This window comes from Xiphophorus hellerii, chromosome 2 (assembly GCF_003331165.1).
Source record: "Xiphophorus hellerii strain 12219 chromosome 2, Xiphophorus_hellerii-4.1, whole genome shotgun sequence".
Classification (NCBI taxonomy): Eukaryota; Metazoa; Chordata; class Actinopteri; order Cyprinodontiformes; family Poeciliidae; genus Xiphophorus; species Xiphophorus hellerii.
In genome coordinates, this window is record NC_045673.1 from 22,916,529 (window position 1) to 22,937,381 (window position 20,853).

A 20,853-nucleotide genomic window follows, 5' to 3' on the forward strand; every position below is an offset into this window, starting at 1 on the left:
CAGTAACAAGCATAATCTTTTCACTAATTAAAAGTACTATAACAGATTGTTTCACCTTCCATGCCAATATTGTTAAAATCAAGCACTTTATTTCACAACTTTCTACAAGTATTGAAGTTCATTTAGGGACATAAATTATGCCATAATTTTGCCTTCAGAAATATGCTCTAACTCAACAAGAACTTGGTATTAGTAGAAATGTATTTTATTGCTTTTTAAAATGAAATAGTTTGACTTTAAACAACAAACAAACAAAAAAGAAAAACATATATTTTGCTGACATACCTAAAAGTATGTGAAGGAACTGTTGTGGGAAAAAAACCTATTTCCAAGCACTGTTGAGGTAAAATCACTCCATCAGGTTTATTCATGAATTGTGCACAACTCAGAGAGCTTGTAGGACAATCAATAATGTCAGTTTAGCTCTGCCAGGCAAAGACAACACATGAGTTTTATACAAAAGGGATAAGGGATCCAAAGCATGGGAAACAGACTGGTTCCCATGTGAAAAACAACGTCCAACCTTGTACATGTAACCCAAATAGCTTTATCTTGGTGGGACTACACAGGAACTTAGAATAAACATATAGCAATACAACTAGCAGGTGTGACCTTATTGTAATTTTTCCACATCAGTACTTTGCACACAGGACGAGGGCAGACCTGAATTGCCAGATTTAATTCTGAAAGATCCTTAACAGTGATTTCCACCCAGAAAACCCCAGAAAAAAAACAATATGACTTGTATCATATGTTCAAACAAGAAAATATTAAGATTTGTACAAGTTAACGTGCTGAAGATGAACACTGTCATCATTTCAGATTGGTCAATCATGACCATATGCATCATGGTATGGAGGTCATCAGTCTCGGTCTCTACCTGAAACTTGCAAGCTTCTGAAGAAACCCCCTTGCTAGCTATAATGTTTGCTAACTGATTAGATCCATCCTGGAGCTGATGTCATTATGATGTCATGCATGCAAAGCAGAATATAATTTACTTTTTAAAGAAAATGATTTAGTAAAATCCTACATTTGGACATATATTTATTACTCGGTTGTGCTTTGTGTTATTGAAAAAACAACAGTGGATGTTGTCTTGAACAAGTGACTGCAGCGTGGGAGCCAGCCGCTTAGTATCACTTAGAGTTGGCATTTCGTGACGAGTCAAACTTTGGTGCCGGTGAAATTCAATATCCACATGGGTGTTCAGACCGTGGCAGCCCTATTTCCGGAGCCGTGATATCATCCCAAATTTCCGCTGCGAGGGGTATTTTAGGAAAAGATGTCAAAAGCAGGGAACTCGCTTTGGAACATTCAGGTCAGTAAGGCGGCTGCAGAGAGAGGCGGTTCGGAGCGGGTCTCCGGCAGTGGAGAAGAGCTGGATTTGGAAGCGGGCAGGCGGACTGGCTGCTCGGAGTGTGTTTGGCAGGTGTTCCCTCCAAAGCCTCTGCATAAAGCTGCTACAGTTTTTTCGGCGATGCACAGATCTGACAGGCTCAAAGGATAAGCCTTTAAAAGCCTGCGACTGATAGCTTGGAGAGCTTGTAAGGCTCTGCAGATTCCATCTTATCCAAGAAAGGTACAGTCCTCCTTTGAACGATTTGTTAATGGTGTCACTTAGGTGTCTGATCCCAATCTCTTTGGGACATTTTTGTATTAATATAAGGAGAATACTTCAGGTTTTTTTTTTTTTTTCATGGACGCTTTACTATTTGTGGTGCTGCTAAACTGATTTATCTGAACTGAGAGCTAACCCAATCCACATATACCATCAGTGATATTCAGCTCTCTAAACTAAAACCTGGGGGGCAAAGAGGGAATGGGGGGGTTCTCCTTAATCTGCTCTCGCTGATGTGATTGTAATTGAATCTGACTGAAAGGGACACTTCTTCCCCCTCCCCTCCTCTCTGTTCCTCCAGGTGTTTGTGCGGCTGAGGGGGCTTCAGCAGGATGGAAATAGATGCGTGTTTTCGCTACTACTTCCAGCACCCGTGGTCGCGTCTCATCGTGGCCTACCTCGTCACCTTCTTCAACTTCCTCATCTTCGCCGAGGACCCCATCTCCCACAGCCAGACGCAAGCTCACATTATTGTGGTGGGCAACTGCTTCTCCTTCCTGTTCAACAAGTACCCGGGCCTCGGGTGGAACATCCTGAAAGTAATGTGCTGGATCCTGGCCATTATCACCGGCCTGTTAGCCGGGAAGTTTATATTCCACCGCCAGCTCTTTGGTAAGTCATGCGCTCGGTAATGCACTGGAATGTGCAGAGTAATGACTTTACCATCCTTCCTGGGCTACTCTTGTTGTGATTATTGAGCAGTTAAAAAAAACAACTTGTACTTTTATTTGCTTTTAAGTTCTGTTCTGGTCTCGGGTAAAGTTTTTTTTCTCACGCCTATCAGTGTTTGTACTCGTCTGCTAAAATTGATTGCTGCCCATCTTCACGTATGTCCTGTAGCTGATGTAATTTGCTATACGTTCAATTCACAAAAACTTTTGCCTTGAGCAAGCTCTTCTGATGCCTTATCTGAGCATAAATGATTTTATGAAAACAAACTGAGAATTGGATTAACGTTATGAGACACTTGTAATGCAGAAATGTGAATTTCCATTCGACCTTTGCATTCAGAATAGCCTTTTAGGAAAACATTTGACCCTACTTTGTTCTGTGCCAGAAATGTAGCTTGAGTCAGTGTACTGACACCAATGAATCAGTATTGTCTCTTAGACAACGCTTGCTTTGATAAACCAGCAGTGTTTTCTGTCCTGGAAGTACAAAAGAGCTATTTCATCCATTGTTTATTCTTCAGTCACCATTTTGAAGCCTCATGTTTAGCATTTGAGGTCAGTGTAGTCTTGACTTGATCTGAATCAGACTGGGAACAAAAGGCTCATGTCATCAGCATATGGTAACTACCTATCAATATTTAGAATCAAATTACACATGGTCCAATCACAGATGATTGGACCATCATCATCCTGGTTAAGCATGCTGTTTTAGAGAAAGAAAGCATGTAGAACATTTTGAGACAAACCTTTTAATTTCATCTTTGAAGTCAGATGCTTTAAACTTAGACTGAAGTCCAACTTTGCCGTGCTTGAAAAGTTAAAAAGTGGTCTGAAATATTATTTTGAAGCACAAAATGTTTTCCACTAAACCATGTCTTTGAACTAAATACAATTTGCAAATTTACATTTATGATTAACGTTTTCTTATAATAAAGATCCATTAAGAAATTAGCTCGTGACTTGAATTGGCTGATAATTCATCTTGACTGGTGACGAGGTGGTCGGCAACTTTTGCCCAGATCCCTCTTGAAAATGAGATCTAGATCTCAACAGGGTTTACCTGGTTAAATAAAGGAAATAGACTCACAATTTCAATGGTTTTCAACCAATAAATGTACCACAACTGAGGGCAACTAGGATGTGCTAACCATTGGACTCTATGGTGTTCTTACTAAAGGAAAAAAACCCTCATGGTTATCTTGTTTCAAAGTGTTAGTAAAAGTTTTAAAAGAAAATCAAAAACCTATTCAGGTGGCTACAATTCAGATGATACTTTTGCAGTTTCGGTTGTATCAAACTCAACGCTTTTGGATATGAAAAAGTGATGAGGTGAATTCATACCCACCTCTGGGTCATTTTGTGGAAATTGTGAAAGGACTTAATTCAGCACAAAACTTAGCATACGCACTATACTTATCCGTATTGGAACATATTATATTTGGAAATGTTGACAGCCTTTTGGAAATCTCACTTTTAAAATCAGGGGCTACGTTCCCTGGTGAATGCACACAAAAATATATAAAAATGCTAAACATGCTAATTGTTCTAACTGCTAGTAAAAGATGTTGGAGACAGTTTAAAATGTCAGCAACAAATAACTTTTGTCTTTGTTTTAAAATAGTTAAATTATAGTTATTAAATTGAAGTTGATTAAAACTGGCCCAAGCTTAAATGATTAATCTGTCTATCTTTCTTATTCACTATTCTTTTAAATTAAACCTGAAGATTCTGTCGTTATAGCTAGTTTAAAGTGTGCTAGATGTTTTTCTCCAGCTCCCTCCCTTCACCTTTCACACCTCTATAACAGATTTCCTCTCTGTTGTTAGCCACTTATCATTTCTCTCATCCCCACTTTCAGTTCTGACGAGTTTGTGTTTCCAGTAAGAATCTCTTCTCTCCTCTCAAAAAGGCCGTGGCTCCGATCTCTGCAGCGCTTCACTTATTCAAACTGAACAGCAGTTTTGTTTTTTTTTTACCTCTCATTGAACTCTCTCATCATGCTTCACTTAGACAGTAATATTATTGAGCGCAATGGGTGCTTTGGATGAACTACTAATGACAATAATTGGAGGACGGGGAGCGGTGATTGTGTGAAGGATTTCAATCTTTTCTGACTGCAATAGAGCGGTAAAAATGCATAATGACATGAAAGCTGAAGCAATATTAAAACCCACAGTAAGAAGAAAAAGGCTACTTTTAAGAACATTTCGTTATCTACACAAAACTGTGTTGTAGGCATAACAAACCCCAGCTGCTTTTCCTTTTTAATTTTTTGGTGTCAGACAACTTGTGCTTTCACGTGTGGGTGTCTTTTGTAAAATTAATTAAGAGCCGAGATATTTTTTTTTCAGTGCCATGTGTGAATGTGTTCACCCTGTGAGGATTTAGAGAGGATGGGTGAAGTGAGATTTAGACAGAGAGGCAGATGTGGAGAGTCGGAGAGACAAGAGACGTTCTGCGCAACATTTCAGTGCATCAGTTATGTAATCACCAACCCAGGTGAGCCAGGAGTGTTTCACTCTATACAGTCAGTGCTTCAGCCAAATGTGTTCCCCTGTATTTACTGCAGGCTCTGACCACTCCCCATTTTACATGTTTTGAAAGAGCAATGCTTAAAATGATCTAAAAAAAACCCCAACAACAAACAAAAAAGATTTCAGTGCAACCTTTTTCAAAATCTGTTTTCTTTCATACTGTGTTTTTCTTTTTTTTTTTTTACCAAAGACTGTGCATCTTGGCTGCAACTGTGGCGACTCACCGTCAGTCATCTTGGCTTTCACCAGTCTGTTGTGGTTTACACACCGTTTAAAAGTGAAAATTAGCTGTGCTGTTTAGGTGGCAAGATACAAATATTGTCTTTAACATAGTGTAAGTAGTTATCAAATTGCTAAAGATGGTATATCCAAAGATGGTTTATATGGTATAAACTCAGATTGCTCTCATGGGTCGTCTTTGACCTCGTTACCGAACACTTCTCCCTCCGTCTAACACGACGACACCTCCTTCACCACAGCTTCATCATCTCTTTGCACTTGGACCATCCTTTCTCCAAAGTGGAATGATGAAGCAACATCCAACCTCTACAACAATTATATTTAATCCAGACTGGGTCAAGATTCTAAATACAAGGTGTTGTCTTTTTGCAGGTTGCAGAGAAACCAGAAACATTGGAGCCAGATTCTGATATGATTCTGGATGAATATTTGACCCCTCTCATGTAACTCAGTCCATTTGCTTGCTACTATCCAAACTTTCAGGGACATTCTGCAAATTTTCAGTAGGATTGAGCTGATCAGTAAAACCAATTTTGATGTGTATGTTGGCGCGTTGTTCTCCAGCACTCAATTTGATCAAAGTTTCAAATATCCAGCAGCTAATTTGAGGGAGAATTTAATCACTTGGAGGTAGTCTTATATCTTTCTCCCATCCCCTAGTGAAGCATACCCTCAGCATGATAGTGCCACCACCATACAGTTGATACACTATTATTAGGTTTGATAGCATCACCCCGTTAATTATTTCTTGTCGTTGTGGCTAAGTAATAACTTTTGGTTTATTTGTTTCTCTAAAAGGTGTTTAGCTACATTTAATTAGACAAACATGCCTCATCTGAACACATATTCCAATTTATTGAATATGTCTTCATCAGTGAACATTGTTTTGGAATGGTGAAACCATTCATTTGCAACCTCCCAAAAAAAGATGATGAGTTATACTTGTCCGGAAAATATTTGGCCAGAAATGATACAGGTTCCTTCTCCAACATATCCAGATTCAGTAGTCCTGTGTTGTTTTAAGCCATAGAGCAGACAGACGCTCACCATATTGTTTTGCCGCTGCGTCTCGTGGAGGAAAATCTAATGAACTGTTGATGATGAATAACTTGTGACAGATTCTGTGATTTAAAGAGAGGACATTTGAGATTCAAGGGACGACCTCTTTCGTGCAGCCACTCAAGGCAATTTGTGATCTTTATTGAGTGGGCGCTAGCCGACTACTTCTGGTAAAAAAAACAAAAAAAAACGCGGAACTATGGCTGTCACAACTCATTTGTCTTGAGGTTTAATAGTCGCCGGTTTCGTGAGAAGCTCATTTTTATTTGTGCCGTTTGTGCCTTAGATCGAGTCCAGGTGTTTTCTGATCAGTGTTTTCAAATCAAGCTTTTCTTGAGTGGTGAAAGACATGGCAGTAGGTTGTCGAGATTTTACACACAACAAGTAGTAGAGAAAAATATAAAACAATTCCCTGTTACCAGTGTAGAGTAAAGACACGCTCCATACTGAAAGTTTGTAATCTTCCAAAAATAAGGAAGGAAACTATTAGCTACAGCCAATTGCAAAGGTGTCTAGTTAGAAGAAAACATTCAGAAACTAATAATATGTTATTTATGTTAACCACACATGAGATCTCTGTACATCTCAAGGAGCCTATAACTTGTCCCCCCAAAATAGGAGATGATTTTATCTGGCGAAATCTAGCAAAGTCAATTTTTTTTTTGAAGAGAATGAGATGTTTAGATAGCAGATATGGTATTCTAAATATTCAAAATATCAGAAATCTCTTCTGGCTCCATACTGTCTTTTTATCCAATAAAAACTCAAGGGGTGCTAACGTCACTTCTGACTACGACCATCACTGTCCGGTCAACTGTCTGACATTGGTTTTTGTACATCGAATCTAGCATAAATATTTTATTTTATTTTTTTGCAAGATGCACCACCTCATCATGAGAGTTTTGCGTTATACGTATGGCTTTGCAGTAAATGATTATCTCGTCCTCTTAATGTGAAAAGTGAAAGCGCTTCTCATTACAGATTCTCATGCTGCCTCGTCTCCAAACGTTAGCATAATGTATTCTCTAATGCCTCCCCAAGGCTTTGGGGATTCTGCAAGGTAAAGTGAATGATAATTTTTAAGCCATGTCACATATTTTTCTAAATCTATTAAATCCTCGCTTTCACTGAGTCTTACATTCAATCTGTCTGCTCTGTCTCCTCTTTGATGAGTCATTTCATACTGTGTGCAGCACAAGAAAAGGTCAAAGTTGTGGGAAAAGCCTGCTTCGTTTGGTCAAGTGTGCTATAACAAATGGATGTTCTGCTGTGCTCTGTGTGAATGCGGGCGTGTGCGTGTGTGCGTGGGTGTGTGTGTGTGTGTGGGTGTTCTCTGCTGGGCTGGAGTGTGCTGACCCTGTTGTTGCTCCTCTTGCTTCCCTCTGTGGGGTCTTGATGATTGTAGCCTACAGGAAGCCATCTGGATTCTGTCATATGGTATTATGTAGGAAGCAATGGCTGTGAAAGCCTATCTATGTATAGCACTGTGTGCCAAAATATGTGGATTTGTTGGGGAGGCTGTGTGGGTGAGAAAATTAAAGAATTTGTTTGTAGCCACCTTCTAATTTTCTGTCCCCGTACACAGCAGGGAAAATAAGTGTACTTGCACTGAAGGTTTGTTTTTTACGTTTCCCCGCTAGCGAAGAATGGACAGGTCTGTCATTTTTGTTGTAGGATAAATGTGAGATGGTATCCTAGAAAAAAAAAATCCAGAGAATCCCACTGTAGGATTTTTAAACAGTCAATTTCCATTTTATTCCATGAAATACATTTTAATAGAAAAATAGAACTTAATATTTGGTACAGACATCTTTGTTTATAATCCCAGAGGCCAGACGTTTCCTGTAGTTCTTGAGCAGGTTTGCTCACTCATCCATGCACATGTGCACCAGATCTTTCAGGTTTCTGTGTTGCGTTTCAATTTCAGCTCCCTTTTAAAAGATTTTCCACCAGGTTCAGATCTGGAAGCGAGCTGAGCCACCCTAGGACCCTGAAGTGGTTTTTCGGTGGCAACAGAGGCAGAAGAAATCAGTGGGTTGTGATTCGAACCCCCTCCCCGTCCATCTCTCCAAGTCTTTTGACCTGGTAAATCGCTATACAAATAACATTAAAATTATTGCATGTATTGTTTTTTTAAAAATTAATTATAAAATTGAGTAATTACAAACTAATTGTATTAGTTTTATAGTATGAATTGATTAACAGTAAAACTAAGCAGCATTTATTTATTTATGTACTTAGCTGTGGCTTTTGGGCTTCCATAGCAACGTTGTCACAAACAAAGCACTTGTTTGCACTTCCCTCAGATTGCAAGACTAGCAAAAGTGGACAGCAGCCAAAACGAAAATGCTATTTTTACCAGAACTTGTTTCTGTTTTTGGCCTGGAGTCAACACTTGAGTAAAATGAAACAGTTCAGCAGACCTCTTAATGGAACAGATACCATGGCCCAGTAGCCCCTCTTCGTATCTTTGCTCAGCAGCAGTCTCCCTGTGGAGGGAGCTCCTTTGTCATCTTTCCACCTTTGATTTATTATCTAGGTACTTAGTAACAGAGGAGTCAAGCTCTGGGGAGATCAGTCTTGTCTGCTAGCAGCCCTCACGCCCCACCGTGGCCTGTGGTGATGTAAATGTGTGCTATGATGAATAGGGATGTTGTTTTCATACCAAGTTAAAGACAGAAATGAAGCACGAGAAGGATCCGGCCCTCCTTGGGGATGCAAAGGAGGCAGAGTTGTTATTTTGTGTTTTTAAATCAAGAGAGGGTACAGCAGACTCTGCATCCTAAGAAGATATTCTGATGTGGCCCATATATTTACGACAGCTGCTAAACGGGGCGAGTGGCTTTGTTTGCATTCCTTGTTGAGATTTATTCAATATTCAGTACTCCAGAAAAGTTAAAGTTGATACAGTGTTTACTCCCATACAGCAGTGCTGCAGCCTAATAACTCAACATTTATTTGTTTTTGTGTTATCTGATGTCTGACCACCAACTGGCTTTCCATTAACAAAGAGGAAAGGTAAATAAAAAGTCAGTGTGTCTGTGTTTACATTTCTAGGACTTGTAGGGAGTGAAGACTGCTTTGGGTTCAAGGTTTGTAATGTGTGTCTTGCTGTAGCTTTACATCCCATTCTCAATAAGTAGTTTTTTATAAGGTCGGACACTGATGTTGGATAAAACCATCTGGATTTCATTTTCTATTCCAACTCATCCAAAAGGTGCTCTGTCAGGTCAAGTTCTGCTACACAAAACTCTCTTGTTCATGTCCTTATGAGTGTTGTTTTGTGTAAGGGTGCACAGTCATGTTGGAAGGGGTAGGGGCCATCCTAAAACCGTGTCAAAAACGTTGAGAGGATGATGCAAAAAGCTTGGTTGCAGCCGCTAAGTCACGGAGCCCCATTCCATCAAGCTCTGTACACATTGTTCTTGAGCAAATTTAAAGTAGAAGCACTCTGCATTCCGAGGTGCCGGATTTTATAGAGCTGTGTCAGTGGCGGTAAATTGAACAAATCAATAATTTGGAGTGATGACCCGACATTTAGGCGTGTAGCGTACCTGCTACCCAGAAACACTAAAAGCAATGACCTATGCTGCATCTTCTGGCATTAAATAAGACGTTAAATAAGTTTTTAAATGTAGAAAAGGATATTGTTGTAAAACATAATAATGCACAGTGTGTATTGGAACAGCATCAACTGAAAAAATGACAAACCAATTAAAAAATATATTTTTTATGTATTTTTGTTATGAGTCTGGCAGGAATCAGGCGATTACAGTTAATTCACGATTTAACGAGGTTTTTCCATATATTTTGATTTGGAAAGGTTTTTCATATGAAATCATTTGAAAGCTGTTCTTTTATCCAATTTGCTTGACAAGAACTTTCATTTCATAATTGTAATGCTTTACATGTGAAAAAAAAAGCAAGAAAGGGGCAAATACTTCTTCATAACTGTGGTGTGCAGTTACTACTTCACATAACGGAACAATTGTACAACCATGATGCCATGACTCATTTGTCAATAACCCCAACTCTCCTACTCTCCTTACAGCACAGCCTCTTGAATTGCTCTCTTTTGAAGATTTGTATCTTTCTCTTGAACTGCTCACTGGCCAGAAAATACAGCACAGGGTCCAGACAGCTGCTGAAACTACAGAGCGCTTCACAGAGCTCAAAAGCCGCACAGAGGCAACTGGAGTCGGGCAGTTTCACCAAGCTACGAGCCGGCATGAAAGTCAGAGCAACGGCCATGATGTGATAAGGCACAAAAGAGGCTGCAGAGACGAGGATAGCTACGGCGATGAGTTGCAGCGGCTTCCTGCTCGCTTGCTGGAGTTCCTTGTTCCTTCTTCCTCTTGAACGGTGCCTCAAAACAAGAATGGTCATTATGGAAAAAGCTAGCATGGCACTGAAGGGGAGCAGAAAGCACAGTGTCGTTCTAATAATGGGGAATATTTTGAATGGAGGGACAAGATTGTGGACGTGACTCGTACACATGTTGGAGTTTTCACAAATAGTTACAAATAAGTCTGGAATGATGCCCAGAAGAAGTCCGAACCATGCCAACGCCGAGCAGATCTTGGCTTTACCCACATCCCACCAGCGAAGAGAGCTGGTGGGATGGACCGTCCCTACGTAGCGGTCAAAACTGATCAGACTGATGAAGACGATGCTGCCATAGATGTTCACGTCGAAGGAGATCCTTTTGATTTTGCCGAAAATCTGTAAACTGTCAAGGTTTGGGATTTGGAATCTGAAGTAAACCGTCAAAGACAGAGTGAGAAGCCAGGCTGAGTCACAGAAAGCCAGGTTCAACAGGAAAACGTGGCTGGGTTTAAAGTTTTTTCCTAAGCAGGTGCAGCTTAGCAGCACCACTCCGTTTCCCAGCATCCCCACAGGAAGGGTAAAGGTACACAGCACCAACAGGGTGTAGCGGTACCACCGGTCATTTTTAAAATGCCAGCAGATTTCTGTAGATTGATTCAGGATCTGAAGAATCTCAACTGAAAGAAGTGAAATCAGTGTTACTAGTTTAGTAATTTATACAACAGAGATAACACTGAGGATAGCACTGTAGCTACTTTTTTTTTTTTTACACATGTTTTGCATATACAACCTTCCTTATCTTTCAGTGACTGGTGCACAAAGCAGATGGCAGATAGGCTGGCGCTTAACACCCATTAACGACTGCGAGACTAAGCGTTTTGCACGCCTTTTGTGTCTGATCTCGGTTGTCATTTCTTTGAAATCTAAATATGTATTTATGTGCAAACACCAGCGGGTGCAGCTTTCGTACTACAAGCAACAGGTGCAGGAGTCGCATACAGAGAGAGAAAAATGTTTCCTCACAGCTAACCCCGACTACCACCTTTCTGGAGACACTGGATGACAGACGTTCTCCCTTCATGCCTATATGGCGTTAAGAGTAATGCAGTACCTTCCAACATAAACTAATTCAATAGTACATTTTAGATATTTGTTGTGTGTCAAAACAAAGTTGATTAAACAGAATCGTCATGAATAGAAGTATCATAACCCTGATTGTCAATATGTTGCAGTATATTTCAGCAGCTGTAGGAACAGTTGTTGCTTACCTCAACACACTGTCTTCTGTGCTGCTGTAAGAATGTGCTATTTTTGTTCAAGGTCACACCTACAAATGTCATTCGTAGCCTTAACTCACACATGATTTAAGGAGTTCAACGAATCCTGCGGGGATGATTCAGACTTTACTTTCCATCTGTCAGGTAAAGATGTTCCATTTTAGAAACTCCAACAGGATTGAGTCATTGTATGCTACGACAGAACATAACGCATCTTCCCCTTCATTAAGCAGGAGATTAATTGGAGCATCAAACTGTTCACCATTAATCAGATGGGCCTAGATCAGATGGGCAGATATCAAGCAGAAGAATGTGCTGAAAAATATATTAATTGTCTGCAGTCTGAGCCATAAACCTCAATGTTCAGTGCACAAAGCTTCTATCCAGTAATTAATCTTGTTTATTTTATGATGTGATATAACTGCTCCGAGATGAGCACTGGTTCAGTCCGTTTTATTAACTCTCATGCACGTTTTGGGAAATGTGTCCACTGCACCCACTCTCTCTCAGGGCGCCTCATATTTACAGAAGCTGTCTCCATAGCCTCTGAGCGTCAGCGGCGTGTCCAGGAAGCGATTGCTCGGTTTTCCCCCCACGCATCTCTGAAACCCGAGGGACTGCCGATCTGATCTATGTCAGCTGCTGTTTTCACTTAATTAGCGATGGCACTCATTGCGTGCACTTGAAACGGGCTTTGGCAGTGAACACGCATCCCTGTCTAAACACTGCTTTCATACGGTAGCAGGCTGCAATAGCCTACAGTTCATTAAAGATGTACTAAAACCAGCTATCTGATCGAGTGAAGTACGAACTGAACCGACCTTTTCCAGATGTGTCAGACGTGTTGCAGCTGAGAAGCTCCGTCATGACGAACGCAGACTCTGATCACAACTCAGACTGCCTTCAGTCCTTCTTTACGGGCTGTGTGCTTCGCATTAATCTGGAGCTGTAGAGTGTAAAGCTTTACCTCAGGGACTGTCGTGTGTGTGCGTGTGCGTGGGTGTGTGTGTGTGTGTGTGTCTCCCTGTGCGCATGAGAGACTGAGTGGGTGCAAAAAAGTAAACAGAGGATTAATCCGTCCCACCGGTTAAACAAACTCAAATAGTTGCTTGTTCATGTGAGCCGGTGTACATTGTTAACCAGATCGTGAGCAATCGCAACCCTTACACTTGTCTTCACATTTTGTCACATTATAACCATTATAACAAATTTTAGTGTCTTGTTGGTATTCTATGTGATACTCCAACAAAAAGAAGGGCTGCATTGTAAAGTGGAAGGAAAATTATGATTTTCAAAGGCTTTTCTAAATTGAAATCTGAAAAGTATAACCTGCGTTTCATATTCAGCCATTTTTACTGTTGTTGTGGTAAAAACTGTTGCGTTTCTTGAACAGGGAATCTTGTCAGAGTTGATGGGAAGATGTATGAGGCTAATTATTTTGTGTTTGTATTGCTTTTAAAGTTTTTATTATTTTCACTTATTTATTATTATTTATTATCAGCACTTTGTGACTGCTGTCTGAGAACGGTGCTATATAAATAAGATTTACTTACTTACTATATGCCAATCCTGTTAGAAGCCTGGAGCAGAGGTCAGCTTTCAGCAGGTCAACAGTACTAAGTTTACAACAGCCAAAGATACAGTGGAATTGTTTATCATTTAGGAAAACCTATTAATGCTTTACGTTGGTTCACACAGTCAAGTCCAGTACAGACTTCAACAGAAAATATGAGCCGAGACTTAAAAACTGATATTCACCAGTGCTCTCCATCCATTCTTATTACACTTGAACTATCATGTGTGGCAAAAAATATATGTTGCTCTCTAGATATGCAAAGCTGATAGAGACGTACCGTAGAAGAGTTGTGTCATTGCATCAAGAATGGATCTCAAGTTCAATAAACAAGTCCGCAGCGTTTTGCTGAAAAGTTTCCCTCAGTTACATCAGGTTGTCTGTCCTGTCAAAACATGACATCCACGCTTGACTAAATTATTCTTATTCACTTTTTGCTATCAATCTGGCCACTCTTTCACGCCATCTGCTCATTCAGAATGCTTCTGCCCGTCAATTAACCAGCACACCCAAACATGAACACATGTCACCTGTTCTGTCTGTTCATTAGTTGCCTCTGTTTGCCAAAAAGTTGATTTTAAAATCCGTCTCTTGGCTTTTAATGTGTGAAGGGTTTTGCTCCCCGGTACCTCTCTTCAGCTTACGTTTCACCGTTTTGTCGTCATTTTGGGTTTTGTTTTAGTCATTTCAATCTTTGGTTTCGTTCTGCTTTTATTGTTTTTAATTTTTAAAATGTTTTTTTTCTTTTATATGGCTTGGTTTGATCTGTTTCAGTGTCGTGCGACACTCTGGTAAAACAAATAGTCTTACAAATGTAATTTATAAATAAAATTGATTTGAATTCACACCCTAACTGTAAATAAATCTACCACAATGTTTCATTTCACTTCTGCTTCACAATTACGTATGATTGTGTTGACGTTTCCCTGACAGATTCAAGCAAAGTACATTGAAGGGTAGGGTAGAAACATTCAAGACTTCCTAATATTTGTTATCAAACCCATCCCTGAGTCTAACTGTTTTACAGGAAAAGAGAAATTATTAGCTATACTTCCAGCTGGCTACCGTTCCCCCCCAATTCATAATCAAAATCAGTCACCATTATTCCCAGCGTCAGCCTTATGACAAGGTATCTGAACCGATCTCTGTGGTGTCCGAGTATCACCAGTAGAGGGAGACATAGCTGCACCTCTGATTTTAGCAACTACTTAAGGGAGGCATCGTTTCTGACAGACTGGAAAGTCATTTCTAAAACCCTGCCTTTGCAAATATATGACAAGCTACTTTGATAAGAAGACTTTATATTTTTAGTTTGCATTGTGTGAGAGTAATCGGGTGATAAGAAGTGTCTCCTCTCCCTTTTGTGTCCCGGTTGTGTTTGGGTCAGTGTCCACTCCATTTGTCTTGTGACTGTTGTTGTCCCCATCTGGACTGAGCTTCGCGGTGGGACTGAACTCATGAATCATTCCTTATCAGGGTGCCTTACTGCAGGGAGGCACAGTGACTCAAACCAAGCTTTGGCTGAGTGGTCTTGAATCACCTCTGTTTACATCTTGCCCATATAGGATTGTGTGTGTGTGCTTGCGCGTGTGTGTGGGCCAGGTCGATTGTGGAATGTAGCTGCTTTAAAAGTCAGATCTGCCGATACATATTGTGTGTGCACTAACATCTAAGCCATGGCTCATTGGCTGTGGAGGCAATTAAGTTCACCCATGCAAGTCAACTCAATTATGCAACTGTGATGAGTCCTGGAGAATCACAGAGCAAGACGTACGCACGGCTTAAAGCTCAGCCTCTTTGATTTCTGACCCTCACGATCCTCAAATTAAATATTTTGCTGTTCAAGTAAATATTACAGTTTTAGTTGTTTTGCCGTCCAGGTAAATACTTGCAACTTTCAATTTTGACATCAGATCAATTGTCCAAAATACTCTTAATTACTAGAGCACTTAACCTCAACAGTCATTTCCTTGTTCTGAGGTACATGCACGAAGGAGGAGGGAGACATAAACAATTAACATTGAGCCAGTGGAGGCTTAACAGCATGTAAAACTATTGGAGAGGAAAGCAGCCAGGCTGTAATGGGAAAATAAATGGAGCATTCTGCTATTGCTGTCTCTGGCGCGCTGCGGTGTTTGCGCGCACAAACACACACGAGCGCAATCGCTCCTCCGAGGAGCTCTTCACTGAAAGGGATGCTGACTGAGCTGGAGGAGAGAAAAACAAAGGGTTCTTCCTGGGAAAATGGACGCTCCTGGCACCGGATCACAGCTGGCAGAGATGCGGCGCGCAGTGTTTCTGTGTGAGCAATACGCTAATAAGCGGCAGAAATAGAATCGTGTACTGTAGCCCAGCTAACTCATAGAGGGTTTTTTAATTAACGCCAGGGCTCACTGCATGAAAGCGGAACTTTCGAAAGTGCTTGTCAAATGCTTTGAAGTTTGAAGCTCAATTGTTCTTTGCTTTTCTTGTTTTCCCCCATCAGAGAGTCTAACTAAAATCAACCTGCTTTATTGTTTCGAAAGCAACTGAGGAAAAGACCATCCATCCATGATAATGTGCAATTTGTTTAATGAGTTATGTTTAAATTTGAGTACTAAAGTTATTTTTTAGTTCCAAATAGATGGAAGAGTCTTCCGGGAAGGCTAGCTGCTTCCCTACTAGCAATGTTTTTTTTTTTTTTGTTTAACTTATGTTTGCCCTAACATAAGTATTTTTCCCACAAACCCATGGCAGCTAGGTATGACTTAGTTGATTGGTTCTCTTGTTGAAGGAACGCTTGACCAACCTGGTAAAGCAAATGGAGAACAATCTATTACCATAGATTCCTGCAATTAGCATTGCTGGATTTCAGGAAAAAAATAATCTCAAAATCTATTCATTCATCCATCCATTGTCTGAACCTACTTGTCTGTGAGCTGGTGCTAGCGGTCATTGGTTGAATTTCGGGGTACACCGTAGACAGATGACCAGCCCACGTTACATTTCCTCCTTTTTCTCGATTGTCGTAAGGATGGCTACGCCCTAGTCCAAGAGCATCTTTTTGACTAAAATCCCAGCCTGGCCATTACCGTCTTACACAATTTTATTCAATTTTCATCTCCCTTCATAGCTCAGTCTGGGCTTCCTCCCAATAAGCTCGATTCCTCCATTAGAATTTCAACCGGGTCACTTGGTGAACAGAAGCAGATTTTGGAAACGATTGCAGTGACTTTCTGCACTGCTTTAGAATAGTACTCCACCTCTAGTTTTAGCAATGGCAGTGGAGGACAGGAATGAAACCGTGAAGCTCGTGCTAGCTATGAGTACAAATATTGACTTAACATTAAATCCTATCTACTTCATCTTGCCACTTCTCTCCTTGCTGTGTGGGATAGTTGTTTACAGAGCATGCAGTTCCGGTAAGCTTCATAGTGTCGAACTGGCGCATTACATGCGTCACGTCCAAATATTAGCAATTACGTAAAGTTCAGAACTTTGAGTCCAAGCCTCCAGCAAGCAATTGCTTCTCAATAGCCAAGGGCCTACCTAGGTCCTTTGTATGAAGTAGAACAACGGGTTCACACCCACTTCTTAATCTAAGTATTGCTCCTTGCAATTTGTGGTTACAGGTTTCTGATTATTTGCTTATCTCCTCTCAGTTGATTACGTGGCGTGAAGAACACGTGGATCATGGAGTGAAAGGATGATTTAAAAAGCGGTTATGACTTGAAAACTTTGGAAACAAATTTTGAAGTCTTTATACCTTCTTAATATGTCATAGCTACAGTACATGCATCTGATGAAATCTTGGCCAAACATTTCTTTCCATTATTTAAAACACGTAGGCTTTGAGCTTTTGAAGTGACACCGCTGGTCCTGTTGCGAATGTTTTGAATTGCGACAAAAAAAACAAAAAAGTCCCCTTTGAGTTTCATGTCCTTCAACTTCTGTCGTTTCTCATTCATTGTTTTTCGAAGCAGTTTGACCCTGGTCTGACTGGTGTTGGTGGTAAATGTAGACTGTCAGTCCGCCTGCGTGCTGTGAGCGGTGTGGGTGGCTGATCAAGGACACGACAGCTGTTGTGCGATTACATTATGCACGTCTAATTGCACCACATTTGCCATTTACCAGATCTTTGACTGATTTATGCTTTCTATTTAGAAGAGAACAAAATGTGAGACCTTGATTTAAAGACATCGCTTCTTTTCTGTTTGTCACGAGGATGAGATCGCAGCAACTAGCGAACAGCGGTACCACAAACCCAGTTGTCATGTTGAGCTCTGCTCGTTTGATTATATATTCATAGCAGAAGGCTGCAGATCTGCATATCTCATGTTCTGCCAGAAAGATATTTCCCCACAATTTAAATTCAAGGGCAGAACTCTGGGAAAAATGCCATGAATCTGAAATAATGTCTTAAATCACGAACTACCAACGCACGAACCCATCTGTACAAAGAATGACTAAAATTAGCCTGAGGAGATGTCTTTTTGAGCATTTCCACATTACCACCATATACAAAAAGGTTCCTAATCTAAATTCCATCACCCAATCGAAAGGGACATCATTGATTTGCGTCACTAATTTATTTGCCTTGACCTCCGTTGTCACGTGTTGACACGCTCTTTGAACCTGCTACTGACAGCAGCGTCCTTGTCCTTGTCGTGCTTCCCTTTAGGTCGATACCTGCGCCTGAAAATGTTCCGCGAGGATCATGGCTCCTGGATGACCATGTTCTTCAGCACCATCCTCTTCCTCTTCATCTTCTCACACATCTACAACCTCTTCCTGCTGATGGCTGGAAGCATGGGGTAAGACCTTTAATCTCTTTTTGTTTGTTCGTTTGCCCCATTCCCCCCGCCACGCCCTCATTTGTTAGGACGATAAGTGTGCTTCCGTTCAGGTTGTTTGATTGATTTTTAACGTCTCGCCTGAAGAGAGACTCGATATCGGTCTCACTAATCAGCCCAGACTTTAAATCACTCGCAGGAATATGAGAAACGGGGTTGGTTAATCCTGAAAAATAAAAAATAAAAAATCACCTCCAGAGCATGCATTTATTTTCAAATGATCATGCTTAATTCTTTTGACACCTCTCTGGCACAAAACAGTATTTCGGGGGATTTAAAAAAAAAATTTTTGTTGCCTGCTGGCCCAGATTTTTACCTGCTGGGAAACTGCCATGTGCACAGCGAAGCTTGACACCCGCACATCAGGCTCATGACAGGAATCCGTTTATGCATTTGCAACGTGTCCATCCAAAGGAAAGAAAACATGCCCTTGTAGTCAGCCAGTCAGACTGAAGGTCAAAGTGAGATGATTTACTGCCTCGCTCCTTCGGGTTGCATAAAAAGCCCAGGACCAAATATTGTGGCAGGTGTCTCTCCAGCAAGCAAGCTGTCAAAAAGCAGCAGAGGCCAGGATTGTAATGGGATCTATCCGTACCTCTGTGTTTTTTTTATTTCTTTCCCCATGCTAACAGGAAGCCTCGGATATTTATAAGGTACAGACAGATGAAGGATGTTACCTTACAGACGTGTTTTTGTTACAAATATATATATATATATATATATATTTTTTTTATGACCAGAGGGATGAGTTTGTATAATCAGGCCATCTGTCACTCTGGCCAGCTCCGTGACACCGGCATCCATCTCATTCTTTCTCTCTAGTTGGCCAGGAAAAAGGGAAGCGAGAGGGGCAGGTCCGCTGGGACGATGGATGCTGCTCGCTCAGGGAAAAGTTACATTTGCAGTTGCACTTAGTGCTTCTGTCACAAAGAGGATTCCTTTTTATCTCGATACGGACTCCCATTTCAGCCGTGAAATGTCAAGGAAAAGGAAAAAAAAAATAGAAACAGACCCACTTTAAGACTGATGGTGCATTTCTTTTAAGAGGGTTTCATTCAGTGACACCCAGAAAACCGTTAAACATGGAGGTTTACAGTGTCTTGCAGAAATAGTCATAGCTCCTGAACCTTTTCAAAGTTTGAAATGTGTTGCTATAAAAATGCAAAGCTCAACATATCTTGCTGGGCAATTGTAGAAAACATGAGCCAGTTACTGTGCAGAACCACCTGCCTCTGCAATTACAGCTTAGAGGCTCACATTTCTGCCCATCTTTCTTTGTCAAATTGCTCAAGCACTGGCACATTTAAATGGAGAGGGTCACTGAACATCAGTTTGCAACTCTTGCCATAGTTTCTCAATAGAACTAAGTCTGGCCTTTGACTGGGATACTTTAACGCACCTGTACTTGATACTAAGGGTGTTTTAACACCTGATAGTCCAATAGACTCTGTCTGATTGGGGACCAAAATTGCAATATTTGTTACATTGTCAGTTGATGCGGTTCGCTTTCACACTTCACGAACCAAACTCTTTCAGCAACTCATCCCCTCGCCACCTCCTGTGGTGGCGCTGCACCAAGAACCACTGAAGGAAACGACATGAAAAGCTCTGAAGAAGACACTGCACACAACTTCTTTCTTGATAAAATGAAAATAAGGATGGAGAGGTGTCAGATTTTAGCGATTGTAGGATATTGTCTTTTGTTTTGTAAAAGTCCAGTAGCAATAGGTACGCACATTTGTTCTGGTTGCTCCTTTTGAATGCTCAACATGTCCAGGCTTTCAGTCTATGGATTTAGCGCCACTCTGTGATTTGGTCAAAACTTGGGTTATTCATCTGTAGCGTATGAATGTGTGTGTGAATTGGTGAATGACTGTATGTAGTGTAAAGTGCCTTAGAGTCCTCTGGACTTGATAAAGCGCTATACAAGTACAGGCCATTTGCCATTTACCAGCCTAATGCTCCTTCAAACTTCACCACTTTATCCCTTATTTATCTCACATGTTCCTTGGTCTTTTATCTTTTATTTTATGATTCTCCTGTCACATAAAATGGCAATAAAGTATTAAGGTTTGTGATTGTAATGTGGCAAGGTGTGAATACTTCTACATGGTACTGTTCTTGAACACTTTCAAAGGCAAATAATCTCATTTATAATATTCTGATAGGCATGTTTTGCATGATCCAATTGCATTATCTGTCACAGAAGGCACCATGTAGCAAGAACCAACTATTGAACGTAAAGTGACAAGGCACTAAGAGCAGCAGCACCCGTGTAGCTCTCTTTGCAAAGGCAGATGGCGCTGTTGTAAAGCAAGAGGACCCGCCACCTCCAAGAGCAGCGGCTCGTCTCTGCAATGTGCTCTCACCCACACTTCCCTCCGCCTCCTGTTCCCCTCTCTCCCCTCGCCGCCCGTCCTCGCTCCGCTCCAACAGATTGTCCGTCGAGGACTCGGACCCTGCCAAAAGCCATTAGCGCTCACATCTCTGTTCAAGACCGACACGTAAGAGCAGCGTCCACCCTCTGCCAGGACGCTGCCTGTGGAAAAAACTGGCTCTAAGCTGCAGCAGCATTAATGCAGCAGAGTGAGCTAAAAGGTGATGGAGGAAGGGAGGGAGGGATGGAGAACAAGGGCTCCAGCTCTGATGATGCGGTGAAACTTAAGTCTTTTGATCTGTGTCCAAACCCTATTTGCATCCCTCTCCTCTCTTGTCCAGCC

General features: G+C 41.0%; 1 protein-coding gene across 4 annotated transcripts in view; it reads left to right on the forward strand.

Moving 5' to 3' along the window:
- Positions 1–20,853, forward strand: part of tmem117 (transmembrane protein 117) — a 50,785-nt gene that overhangs the window by 1,367 nt on the left and 28,565 nt on the right. The window contains exons 1-3 of one of the 4 annotated variants that reach the window (XM_032548497.1): positions 1,155–1,582; positions 1,923–2,233; positions 17,962–18,094. In XM_032548497.1, the coding sequence (XP_032404388.1) occupies positions 1,954–2,233; positions 17,962–18,094 (413 nt within the window). In that variant the 5' untranslated portion in view covers positions 1,155–1,582; positions 1,923–1,953. Of the gene's footprint in view, positions 1–1,154; positions 1,583–1,922; positions 2,234–7,897; positions 8,211–17,961; positions 18,095–20,853 lie in introns of those variants that run through there. The other 3 variants (XM_032548490.1, XM_032548506.1, XM_032548514.1) reach the window with 3 other exon arrangements.